The sequence below is a fragment of the Puntigrus tetrazona genome, chromosome 5 (genome assembly GCF_018831695.1).
Source record: "Puntigrus tetrazona isolate hp1 chromosome 5, ASM1883169v1, whole genome shotgun sequence".
Lineage (NCBI taxonomy): Eukaryota > Metazoa > Chordata > Actinopteri > Cypriniformes > Cyprinidae > Puntigrus > Puntigrus tetrazona.
In genome coordinates, this window is record NC_056703.1 from 6,964,612 (window position 1) to 6,977,892 (window position 13,281).

The following is a 13,281-nucleotide window of genomic DNA, read 5'->3' on the forward strand; positions in this document are numbered from 1 at the left end:
TGAATAAAATTTTCCAAAAAATACATATATTTGAACTGTAGCATGCAACAGTTTAACAACATTAATTAATTAATTCATTAACTTTTCCAGTACGCAGGGAGGTTGTGTGTGGCATCAAGAGAACAGAACGTTCTCCAATAATTAAGTTCATTTTTTTCATATCCATAATAATTGTTTTAATTTTTGGCCAGTAAACAGTTTAGACGGAAACTAAATTTAAATTTAGCCAGTTAATGACTTACTCCTGCTATAATAATCATCATAAGTTGAAGGTAATGGTAACATACTACTATTATTATTATTATTGTCGTCATAACATTTTAATTATTACGTATATTAATTATTATTTTGTATATTTCTTATAAAAGAACATTTATTCGTTTTCTTATTATCTTTAGTTAATTAATTATTTAGTCAACAATTAGTTTTTTTTTACACTTATGTATGTTACACATTAATCCAAGCGTTTGTAGTCTGTTGTTTTGGCGCGCTCTTCTGTACCGGTAGTTGTCAGTAGAGACGCTCTCTCTCTCTCTCTCTTTCCCTCTCTATCTCTATCTCGCTCGCTCTCTCTCTCAGGTAGGGCCTCAGAGCGAAGATGGCGACGGACAAACAGAAACATGAAGGCAGGGTGAAAATCGGACATTATATTCTCGGAGACACCCTGGGAGTGGGCACGTTCGGAAAAGTCAAAGGTAAAGCGGCGTTTCGGCCTTTGTGTTATTGCTGGACTGAAGACAGTTAAAGCAAAACCGGAGAAGCTCGAGCCTTTAAGTGCGGCTAAAGCTGCAGCACTTGTTGGCTAATGACAGTGTAGTCGCGAAACAAACATTAACGGAGCTTTCCGCGATGGTCGGCGCTGCCGATGTTACGACGCTAGCGTCGTTTTCTTGACGTGAGCCTCCGTGGTTTCGCGCTAGTCTGGTTAGTGGAGGGAATGGGCGCAGCTAACCTGGTTAGCTTCGTGGTTTATGAAGTGATTAGTATTCTGAAGTTGCAGTTTGGTGAGGATCGAAAGATTCGCTCGTGCACAGGCCAAATGACAACTACGGACGCGGCCGGTCGTAAAGTGTCAGAACGAGAAGAAAATAGTTCGCTGTTAAAAAGTTAATGTTGCTGAAAAGGCGAGGCAGATGAATTAAAATGCTTGCGCTTTTTCTGTGATCCAGGCGTGACTTTAGTAATCGAGCATGACATGTATGTTTATGGCAATAAATGACATCGGTGTTAGTCAGGCTTGCTTTGTCTTTACTCGGTGTGCAACAACTCAGCGATCGTCAAATCATAATAAAACGCGCGCATCTCACATATTGGGCGTAGTGTTGAAAACTAAAATGTTAAAACCAATTATTTGCTTTTAAATAAGATGAATTAAAGGCAGATTTACATCACGTCTGATGCAATAATGTAATGCCCAACGTTACTGTACTAAATCATGGCTTCCCAGCTCGCTATGCCCATGAGACCGATGCGTTTTCCCGTGTTATGACTCAATACATGATGCAAACCAAAGGTTTCAAGACAGGATGTGTGTAAATATTTCTGTGAAAAGAGAAGTTTGTGTGCCACTGACAGAATGTGGCACCAGCTAATGTACAAACTGACAAGTAGGCTTTATAAACAAGGTTGATTAGTGATGTTTTAGTATTGAGACTTTGTGAGTTCTGTGGATACACACACACACACACACACACACACACACACACACACACACACACAATTCCCTCTGCATGACTGAGTTGGCGTTAATGCATAACTAGAGCAGTCTAGTTAATGCATGCGGCCTGTTTTTAAATGTTGCAACTTAACGGAGACCATACCATGGTTCAATGTACGGCCTTCAGCACCTAGCCTACTGATGCAGCAATATCCAGCTTTACAAGAAGCTTGTCGGCCAGGCCTTTGCCCATATGAAAACGGTTTATGGAAAAATCGGGTAAATATGCAGTGAACCTCGCGCATTAACCGGCTCTGTGATGTTAAGGCAAGACTCAAAGGTGTGCGAGAGTGTCGGTTAGCTCAGGGTTTACATCAAAAGGCAGATTTCAGCAGCGTCGGTTTAACAATAATGGAAATCAATATTGGTGAAGTCAAATAATAGTCAAAATTACAAATGCAGGTCGCAAAGTGCACTGCCATTGTTACCAGTTCATGTCAAGCACTTTTAAACGCTCCTGTGTGTTTTTGCACGCACCACGAATTGCAAAACCACAAGTTTATGTACACGTTTTTGCAGCATTGAGTATTGTAGCCAATCACGCCACAGTTTTTTCTGTAGGTTAATCAGAATGATGACGTTTTTGCCTTTTAATTTTGATCGTACACATCGTAGCTGGCGTGAGGTGAAGTGGTAGAGAGAGAGTGGAGACAGGATCGGGAAAGGTCTGTGAAGCCGGGGCTCCCAAAGTGCAACAGCTCCAAATGTCGATGCGCTGCCCATAAGGCTACCGGCCTTTTTTCTTTTTTTTTTAAGCTAATTTCAAAGAACAGACATTCAAAAAATAATCTCCCAAAGATTTGTTGTCCAGATAACGGAGTCAAGATATTTAAATGACTATTAAATCTGACTTGAAACTTGACTTGGTCCCCTGAAACGTTACCAGTATTGGGTGCTTTACTGATTGCCTGAAAAGTAATTTAGTTGCTCAGTAAGTAACGTAATTATTCAAATTCGCTTTGATTTCGTTCACTTAAAAGTAGTCACTAAGCGGTAAAGACCGTACCTCGCTTTAATATTGATCGTGTTATTAGTTATTATTATTAATAGAGACGTTATTGTTGATCGTGTTATTGATTTATCAGGAGTTTTAAGAGCTTTGCTTCTCTTTATTTCTGTAGAATCTCTACATAATTCATTGACATTAGTCCATCTATACTGTAAATGATTATGTGAGGGTGTCTACTAAAGTAATTGCTATGATGGCGGAACAATATATCCTGTCGAACCGATGTCAAAAATAGACGTTAAAAGCGTTAAAGCGATGCAGAGTAAATTCAAAGTAATAAAACTACAACACCAGCAGGTCTGCGTTGGCTGAACGTATATATATATCGCTCTCTCTTGTTTGTCTTTGTCACCTTTTCTTCATCCCTGCCCTGTCTGTGCAGTGGGCCAGCATGAATTGACCAAGCACCAGGTGGCGGTAAAGATTCTGAACCGGCAGAAGATCCGCAGTCTGGACGTGGTGGGCAAGATTCGACGAGAGATCCAGAACCTCAAACTATTCCGTCACCCGCATATCATCAAACTGTGAGTACCGATTCATTCCATCCGTGTTCTGATACACAGCCGGTGAATATGCAACTAGAATATGCAACTTGCTCATAATTGTCTTGAGCTTGTTTTTCGTTTTGTTATAATCATTTATAAGTGAGTTACAGATCGAAGTGCGTGCAGATGAGCCCTCATGTTTGCATGGAAGTTTGGACAGGCTTTCCTAGTGACCCTGCTTGCGTCGTCTTCTGTTTTTGTGGTTTGGGATGAGGCAAGGCATTCGTATAACAACGGAGGATGGGAAAGAGGGAGGGGAGGGGTTTCATTTCCTCCCGTTACAGAGACGCAGTAAAACGTTTGCCTTTGATGTTCTAAACAACTTTTTTTTTTTGATTGTTGTACGTACTGTGGTCAGGAAAGCCACGGGAATGTCCGAGCTATCCAGTCACGCTCCAAAACCATTAGGGATTAATTGACTTTTCTCATATAAACACGGGAACAATAGTAGAAGTAAAAAAAAAAAAACTAAGCCTTGACTTCGTGCTAAATAGGGAAAGTTCAGAACTTGTTTTTCCGAATAATGCAAACATTTTATACATATTTGAGATTTTTGCATAGATGTATTACTACACCGAAAGAATCGGTTACATGTATTCTTCTGTTTGTTTCGCAGTTATCAAGTCATCAGCACACCAACAGACATCTTTATGGTAATGGAGTATGTGTCAGGCGGAGAACTCTTTGACTACATCTGTAAAAATGGAAAGGTACATCTTGTTTTAATTACGGCCTAAAACTAAATTTAAACTGCCTTTATTAAGTTGTTGTGTAGTTTATAATGACATAATTTCAGTTTTACAACGCAATCAGCAGAAAGTGAGAAAATAAATGGCACAGGCGTTGTTAATTATATACATCAAAATCGTTTTGATAACAATAGTTAACCAATAGCCATATAATTTAAAAAAACACAGTAGTCCCCATGCATTATTTTATTTCTATTCCTTTGCTTGTGGAACTGTTAAAAAATTTTGGAGTCAGTGGGATTATATATATATATATATATATATATATATATATATATATATATATATATATATATATATATATATATATATATATATATATATATTTTTTTTTTTTTTGAATTTAGAATATTGTGTCACAGTTTCTACAAGTATATTAAACAGTTTTCAACGCTGATAATAGGAAGAAACGTTTTTTTAAATACACAGTCAGCTGATTAGAATGATTTACGAGGGATCATGTGACATTAAAGCTGCAGAAAATAACGCATTGCCAGCACAGAAAAAAAATAACATTTTGAAATCTATTTTATATGGTGATCGTAAGACATCGATCCAAAACCGGTCTCAAATATTTTAAATGTAGTATGTATCAGGGGCCACAAAATGGCACAGTAGGTTGCGGAAGGGGAAACTGTAAACTGAATATTCAGGTCAGTCCACACAGGAAATGTGTAAGAACATGTTCCTGTGTCTCTGATCAGTTGGACGAGAAGGAGAGCAGGCGTCTTTTCCAGCAGATCATCTCAGGGGTGGATTACTGCCACAGACATATGGTGGTGCACAGAGACCTCAAGCCTGAGAACGTCCTGCTGGACGCGCACATGAATGCCAAGATTGCAGACTTTGGTATGTCAACTCTTCATATTTAAGAGACGTTAAGTTAGGTTGGACCCGCTCTTTTTTTTTAATGTTTTCTTTAGAAACTATACTGACTTAAACCTAGACCTTTGTAAACCTATGTAGGCTTGTCAAACATGATGTCAGATGGAGAATTTTTAAGGACGAGTTGCGGTTCTCCTAATTATGCTGCTCCTGAAGTCATCTCTGGAAGGTACGGTTTTGCATGTTGTTGTTTTTTTTAAGTTCGAAATGCTCATCCTCTTTTATATCGCTCATTTATATGTTCTTGCTGTTCTCACCCAGGTTATACGCAGGTCCTGAGGTGGACATCTGGAGCAGTGGAGTGATTTTGTACGCCCTGCTGTGCGGAACGCTGCCGTTTGACGACGACCACGTGCCAACACTGTTCAAGAAGATCTGCGATGGCATCTTCTTCACGCCTCAGTACCTGAACCCCTCCGTTATTAGCCTTCTGAAACACATGCTCCAGGTGGACCCCATGAAGAGAGCCACTATTAAAGAGATTCGGTCAGAAACTACACGAACGCCTGTCCATTTCGATTTTTGGTGATGCCGCAACTGTTGTGCAAATCTCTTTCTTTGTTCATTCTCAGGGAGGATGAGTGGTTTAAACTAGATCTCCCCAAGTATCTGTTCCCAGAGGACGCTGCGTATAGCAGTAATATGATCGATGAGGAGGCACTGAAGGAGGTGTGCGAGAAGTTTGAGTGCACTGAGGAGGAGGTGCTCAACTGCTTGTACAGGTTTGTGTGCGCTTTATTTTCTTTTTGCATCACACATTTTGTTACTTTTGCTTTTTGTCACTTGCTTTAGAGGTTTCTTTAGAGTTTCTACATATCGGAGGAAATAGACTTTCCTTTGGAATTGGGAATACGCATTTAATTTTTAGGTTTTTTTTTATAAAATGGGTCTTTAACGTTGGCATCTAATCCCAGCTCTTGGCAAGCTGTAAGATTTCCTGCTTTTTTTAACTAATTGTTAATTAATTGTTAATGATCAATGATGGTCAATGAGTCACTGAAACACGGAAATCATAAATGTTTCTGAATTAATCACCTGAATGAAAGATTCAGTGCATAATTAAGAAAAATAGGTAACACTGTTTTATTAAATGGAGCAATTAGTAGTGTCAAACAATTAATCATGTTTTTTTTTTTTAACTTGATATATGCACTGTTGATTTGTTATGTACATATAAATACACACACATACAGTATATATTTAGAAAATATCGACATGTATATGCATTTGTTTATTTTAGATTTTATATTGTATATAAATATATAATATAGAAACATAATACATGCATGCATGTGAAATAATAAATATTCACAGTACACACTCATTATGCTAACAAAAAATGCAAATAAGATTAATAGTTTAGTTAATAAGTTTAATAGTTAGTTTGACAGCACTTATGTATTGATATTTGTTAATAATAGTCAATAAAAATACAACTGTTTATTGTTAATTTATGGTAGGTTTGGTCCTTTTAAATTAAAAAAAAAAAACCCAAATGTATAATATCTAGTGCTGTCAAGTGATTAATCGCATGCAAAATAAAAGTTTTATTTACATAAAATATGAGTTTTTGTTTACTGTGTGTGCGTGCGTGCATGCACACACACACACACACACACACACACACACACACACACACACACACATGCATACATACACACATACATATATATATATATATATATATATATATATATATATATATATATATATATATATATATATATATATATATATATATATATATATAACATAGCATATTTTTCTTAAGTGTATAAATGCATGCATTTGTATTTAAAAATATACACATACATATTTTTTGTGTGTACTCTGTAAAACCTTTACTTTGGATTCGATTCAACAGCACCAATATCCCATTATTGGCAAATACATATGTTTTTGTCAATATTGCAGTTCTGTTACATTTGGGTATGTTACAGTCAAAGTTTCACTTAACTAGAAAAGAATTCTCTATGCTCATTAGACGGATTTCGTTTTGTAACTTGTCTTTTTAAACTACCCGTTGTTGAGGAAAAACATCTAAAATAGGTAAATGTTTTAAGAAATGGTCTGTATTAGTGAGTCACTGCTACCAAACAACTGTATACTCTCATTTGTCCTTGCTTTCTTCACAGTCGGAATCACCAGGATCCTCTTGCTGTGGCCTATCACTTGATCATAGACAACCGGCGCATTATGAGCGAGGCCAAAGATTTCTATTTGGCCTCCAGCCCCCCGGACAGCTTCCTAGACGACCTGCCCGCGCACCACTCCGCGAAGATTCACCCCGAGAGAGTGCCATTCCTGGTGACCGAGTCCCAGCCACGACCTCGACACACACTGGATGAGCTCAACCCCCAAAAGTCCAAGCATCTCGGTGTCCGGCGGGCCAAGTGGCACCTGGGAATCCGTAGCCAGAGCAGACCGAATGATATCATGAGCGAGGTCTGTCGTGCTATGAAGCAGTTGGACTATGAGTGGAAGGTAAGCGTCTGCGTTTATTTTTTGGGTTGTACTGTACGTTTGAAGGAATTGTTATCCTGTATGAGATGCTTTCTTCTGGAGAACACAGAAAAATATATTTTCAGCAATGTTTCAGCATTGTGTGTTTGTCCAATGCAAGATTAGAACGACATAAGGAGTGAGTAAATGTTTTTTTGGGTGAACTGTCCCTTTAAGCCGAGTCATATGTTGCTGATGTGTTTTTCAGCAGACTATGGGGAAAAATGGCACCCAGAGAAGGAGCCAGTTAGTCAGTTTGGGGTAAAATAAAGAGTGGATGAGTGGTAAAAACAGATAAATAGAGTGAACAGCATTTCCTGCTATGCATTTCTACAGTTTGTCCTCCTGAGGTTCATGATCTTAGGGTACATTCCATCTCTGCCTTGTGGGAAAGATGTTTTGGGGCTTCTGGTAGATTCTATAAATAGAAAAGACTTGACCTCTCTCTCTCTCTCTCTCTCTCTCTGTTTTCTTTTAAAACATATTCATGTGATTGCAAAGCTGCATTTCAGCAGCCATTCGATCTTTGCAATCATTCAAAAATCATTCTAAGATGCTGATTTTGAAATGATGATCATCAACCTGTGGCAGAATGTGTATTTTTTTTGGATTTGTCTTGATCCATCTGGCTGAAGTTCAAGTATGCTTGACTGAGCGAGTCGTCAGTTTTAGAGGGAAATGGCCTGCATGGCTTTGTTTATGATAGTTTTCGTTCCTTGTCTTATCTCATAGTGGCCTCTCTTATCATGTGGAACAGTGTTTATGTATGTTCAGGAGTACGCCATTCAGACTTCCTCAGAACAGTGCAACACACCAGTCCCTTTTAAAGTTAAAAGGCTTACTACATATTAATGAACTTTAGATCAATCACAGTCATTTTTTTACTCTGCTGATGTGTTGTTGTTGTTTTTTCTCTCTCTAATTTGATAGGTAGTTAATCCTTATTACTTGCGGGTGCGGAGGAAGAACCCAGTCACTGGCATACATACAAAGATGAGCCTCCAGCTCTACCAAGTGGACAGCAGGACCTACTTACTAGACTTCAGGAGCATAGATGGTAAAATTGTCACTTTATGTGTGTGGTTTTATTAAGTGCTAATATATTTATTAATTTACTTTGTTTCATTAACAATAATTTAAAAATATCACAATTTATATATAATCACAAATCCAAAAATATTAATTGAGTGCAAGTTATGTTTTTATTATTATTTATATTATTTTATTTATATTTATTACTATATTATAATTTTTTAATATATATATATATATACAGACGTGGACAAAATTGTTGGTACCCTTTGGTCAATGAAAGAAAAAGTCACAATGGTCACAGAAATAACTGTTATCTGACAAAAGTAATAATAAATAAAAATTCTATAAATGTTAACCAATGAAAGTCAGACATTGTTTTTCAACCATGCTTCAACAGAATTATTTTAAAAAATAAACTCACGAAAAACAGGCATGGACAAAAATGATGGTACCCCTAGAAAACACTGAAAATAATGTGACCAAAGGGACATGTTAATTCAAGGTGTGTCCACTAATTAGCATCACAGGTGTCTACAACCTTGTAATCAGCCATTGGGCCTATATATATGGCTCCAGGTAATCACTGTGTTGTTTGGTGATATGGTGTGTACCACACTCGACATGGACCAGAGGAAGCAAAGGAAAGAGTTGTCTCAAGAGATCAGAAAGAAAATTATAGACAAGCATGTTAAAGGTAAAGGCTATAAGACCATCTCCAAGCAACTAGATGTTCCTGTGACTACAGTTGCACATATTATTCAGAAGTTTAAGATCCATGGGACTGTAGCCAACCTCCTGGACGTGGCACTTGGAGGAAAATTGATGACAAATCTAAGAGACGGATAATCCGAATGGTAACAAAAGAGCCTAGAAAGACTTCTAAAGAGATTCAAGGTGAACTTCATGCTCAAGGAACATCAGTGTCAGATCGCACCATCCGTCGTTGTTTGAGCCAAAGTGGACTACATGGGAGACGACCAAGGAGGACACCATTGTTGAAAACGAATCATAAAAAGCAAGACTGGAATATGCCAAACTACATGTTGACAAGCCACAAAGCTTCTGGGAGAATGTCCTGTGGACAGATGAGACAAAAATCGAAGTTTTTGCCAAGGCACATCAGCTGTATGTTCACAGACGAAAAAAATGAAGCATATCAAGAAAAGAACACTGTCCCTACTGTGAAACATGGAGGAGGCTCTGTTATGTTCTGGGGCTGCTTTGCTGCGTCTGGCACAGGGTGTCTTGAATCTGTGCAGGGTACAATGAAATCTCAAGACTATCAAGGAATTCTAGAGAGAAATGTACTAGCCAGTGTCAGAAAGCTTGGTCTCAGTCGCAGGTCATGGGTCTTGCAACAGGACAATGACCCAAAACACACCGCTAAAAACACCCAAGAATGGCTAAGAGGAAAAAATTGGACTATTGTAAAGTGGCCTTCTATGAGCCCTGACCTCAATCCTATTGAGCATCTTTGGAAGGAGCTGAAACATGCAGTCTGGAAAAGGCACCCTTCAAACCGGACACAACTGGAGCAGTTTGCTCATGAGGAGTGGGCCAAAATACCTGCTGAGAGGTGCAGAAGTCTCATTGACAGTTACAGGAAGCGTTTGATTGCAGTGATTGCCTCAAAGGTTGCGCAACAAAATATTAAGTTAGGGGTACCATCATTTTTGTCCAGGTCTGTTTCATGAGTTTATTTTTTTTTAATAATTCTGTTGAAGCATGGTTGAAAAACAATGTCTGACTTTCATTGGTTAACATTTATAGAATTTTTATTTATTATTACTTTTGTCAGATAACAGTTATTTCTGTGACCATTGTGACTTTTTCTTTCATTGACCAAAGGGTACCAACAATTTTGTCCACGTCTGTATATATATATTTATTTTTTTTTATATTCGTTGTAATCAAATGAAATGGAACCATCCAAAAGGACCATCATAATCAAAATTTTTAAATGAAGTCTTTTGGAGAGCATTTTCCATATATTTCAGTCTCTAAAGCTTTCTGTTCCGTTTCTTTCAGATGACATGATAGAAGTGAAATCAGGAAGTGCCACACCTCACCGCTCTGGCTCAGTCGGTAACTACCGGACTACCCTAAAGAACGACAGGAACGAGAAAAACGAATGCGAGGATGCAGCAAAGGGCGACACGTCCGCACCCTCCACGCCTCCCATATCCGGAGGGAAAGCGGCAGAAGGCTCTCTGGCTTCTTCTCTTACCTCCTCAGTGGATTCCACAGGGGGAGAGATCCTCCCCCGCCCAGGAAGTCACACCATAGAGTTCTTTGAGATGTGCGCCAACCTCATCAAGCTGCTAGCGCGATAACTTGTGGTTCCTCTGATGCCTTCTCTCTCACTCTCCTCTGTCTTCCCTCTCACTCTCTGGCTTTTTTCTCTTTCCTCTGGAATACTGTCTACCTCTTCATCCTCTGATATCCGTGTCATCGTCCACAGCGGCCCTTCTATCTCTGTTCTTTTTGTCTCTCTTTCTCTCTCTCAGCGTCTTTAGAGCAATAAGCATGCGGACGGACTCGAGACTCCATGCATCCCATTCGCATGAACGCGCTGAGCGGTCTGTGGCACTGCGGTCACCAACATCAGCCTGTTTAGAAGCATTGAGAAAAGGTACAAGAAGGAAAAGGACGGAGGTTGCTGTGTTTCTGTGCCACAGTTAAGATGTCAGAAAGATTGCTAACTCTTTTAGGGATGGTTTTACAGTTCTTTTCTGGGTTCTATAGCGAGGATTTCCTCGCAGGGAGTGAGACGTTGAGGTGCATTTAAATGAGTTATACACTGAGCTAGCTGTACTGTACACAATGCTGTTGCTATTCTTGGTGGACCAAGAGAGATATAAAGAGCGAGCCCTTGTGAGGCATGTGGGACGACAAGAAAGGCAGAAAGCGCTTTTGCACAGTTTTACCTGTAAGTTTTTGTGGGCCAGTGTCAGAACTGGTTATCCCATTGAAGCGGCCTACTGGGAAGGGCACTCAATTAGGAGGAGCCACCTTAAAAGCAAGGCCAATTTAACGTGGTGGGCACTTTAACACAAAGGGACAACTTGATAAATCAGCCTTTCTTAAGGAAGAGACCAATATTAAACACATTTATCCTGAAGGAGTGCAAAGTCCTTGCCTCCGTTTCATAGATTTTTGTTGTTTGTTTTTGTTTGTCTGTCACACTTTAGTTTTTTTTTTTTTTTTTTTTTTTCTACTCGCTCACATTTTACAGAAATTTAAGTATATACAGAATTTAAACATGCATTTGGATTTATATTTATCAGTGCTTTAAACGGGGTTGTAGATTGTATTAAAATTGTGATATCGGACTGGATTTTTTAAAAAATATTTGATTGTATCGCTGTAAGATGTTTTATTCCATACACTGCTTTATCAAAAACTTTTTCTTTTTTTTTTTTTTACTGTTCTTTTAGTTGTTTTACAAAACAGTGGTTGCTTGAAAAAGACATTCTCATTAAAGGAAATGTATCCCCCCCAACTTTTACAAATGAAGTCTATTTGGTAAGACGGGTCAAGTATTAAAACGTTTTACGTTTACGGCTGAGATGTAATAAACACACACACACACACACACAGCTGAGGTGTCTAATTAAGTTTATCACCACAATGAAAATGGAAAAAAAGATCCAATTAGAATTGAAATATTGACGCATCCCGATCGATCTTCATACTCACGTCTTAATGCTGTGATTGCAAAGTCATACGTGTAAGATCAGAAAAGAGGATAGCGCTTCCTACTCGCATGTGACTTTATGTGCCCTTGTACGAAACTGTGTCATAAACAGAATTCTACAAAAGTCCACAAAGAACTGCAACCCGTTAACAACGAATGCAATTATGTAGGAGCTCACTGATGTCTTCAGAGCAGTTGTTTCATAGATGAAAAAGAAAACAATGCAAGTTTTAAACTACTTTACTCGGAGCTCCAGCTCTGTTCAAATGAAATATCCAATATAGAAAAATCTAACACGTAATTTAAAAATAATACATTAATTGTATCGCACAGCATATTTACATTTTAAAGTCGTTCTTACCGCGTTTAAAACTCTTAGTTCTTACAAATGCAGCAGTGTCTCGTTCTCAAAAAGAATAGGAGATTTAAGGCCGGTATTTCTGATTTGACCTTCTGGAATTCTTGAGTCTTTTGTTACGTGCGTTTCCTAAAAGGATGGTGACGGTTTTTTTTTTGTCGTCAACTGCACTGTCATTTCAGAATCTCCCATTAATGAGATTTCAGAGCTAAAACTTGACAATCTGTGCTTTGCAAGTCAGCTTAAGACAAATCCAGGGAAATTTAGTTTTGCTCCGTTCCCTTTATCCCCCCCTCCCAAAGGTTATTTCCCCATGTAGCTGTCTAATCAAATGTTAACTCTTCTTTATCACTAGGGAAGCATTTCAGTGTCTCCACGGGTTGTTTATTCAGCCAACGCAAAGAGGTTTAGAAAATCTGTTGTTCTTCTCTTAACTGCAGTTATGTTGATTATCTGTGCAGAAATGCACCTTGCCAATGTAAATTGACAGATATTTACTGATAATTTACAGTTGAAAAGATGATTTGTAAATACAACTGCCTAATAAAATGATACATGAAAAAATGATTGCGTTGTATCTTTTGAAAACGTGATGCATGGATATTTTTTAAATAAATGTTTGAACGCTTTCACATAAACTTCATTCAATTACAGTAGTAAGCATACATAGAGTAGACTTCTTCCTAGTTAAATATTAATCAACTAGTAAAACTTTAAATTCTTTTTAATGTATTCTATTTTATTGTGCTAACGGGAACAATCAAACTATAATAAAGTTTATCCA

At 38.1% G+C, this 13,281-nt stretch overlaps 1 protein-coding gene across 1 annotated transcript; it reads left to right on the forward strand.

Moving 5' to 3' along the window:
- The first annotated feature begins 537 nt into the window (after positions 1-537).
- prkaa1 (protein kinase, AMP-activated, alpha 1 catalytic subunit) lies at positions 538-13,064 on the forward strand. The gene is made up of 10 exons (XM_043239641.1): positions 538-695; positions 3,109-3,250; positions 3,888-3,981; positions 4,725-4,869; positions 4,987-5,074; positions 5,167-5,391; positions 5,478-5,627; positions 7,041-7,389; positions 8,338-8,464; positions 10,471-13,064. The coding sequence occupies exons 1-10, from the start codon at positions 599-601 to the stop codon at positions 10,773-10,775; spliced, it is 1,722 nt and encodes a 573-aa protein (XP_043095576.1). The 5' UTR covers positions 538-598; the 3' UTR covers positions 10,776-13,064.
- The last annotated feature ends 217 nt before the right edge of the window (positions 13,065-13,281 follow it).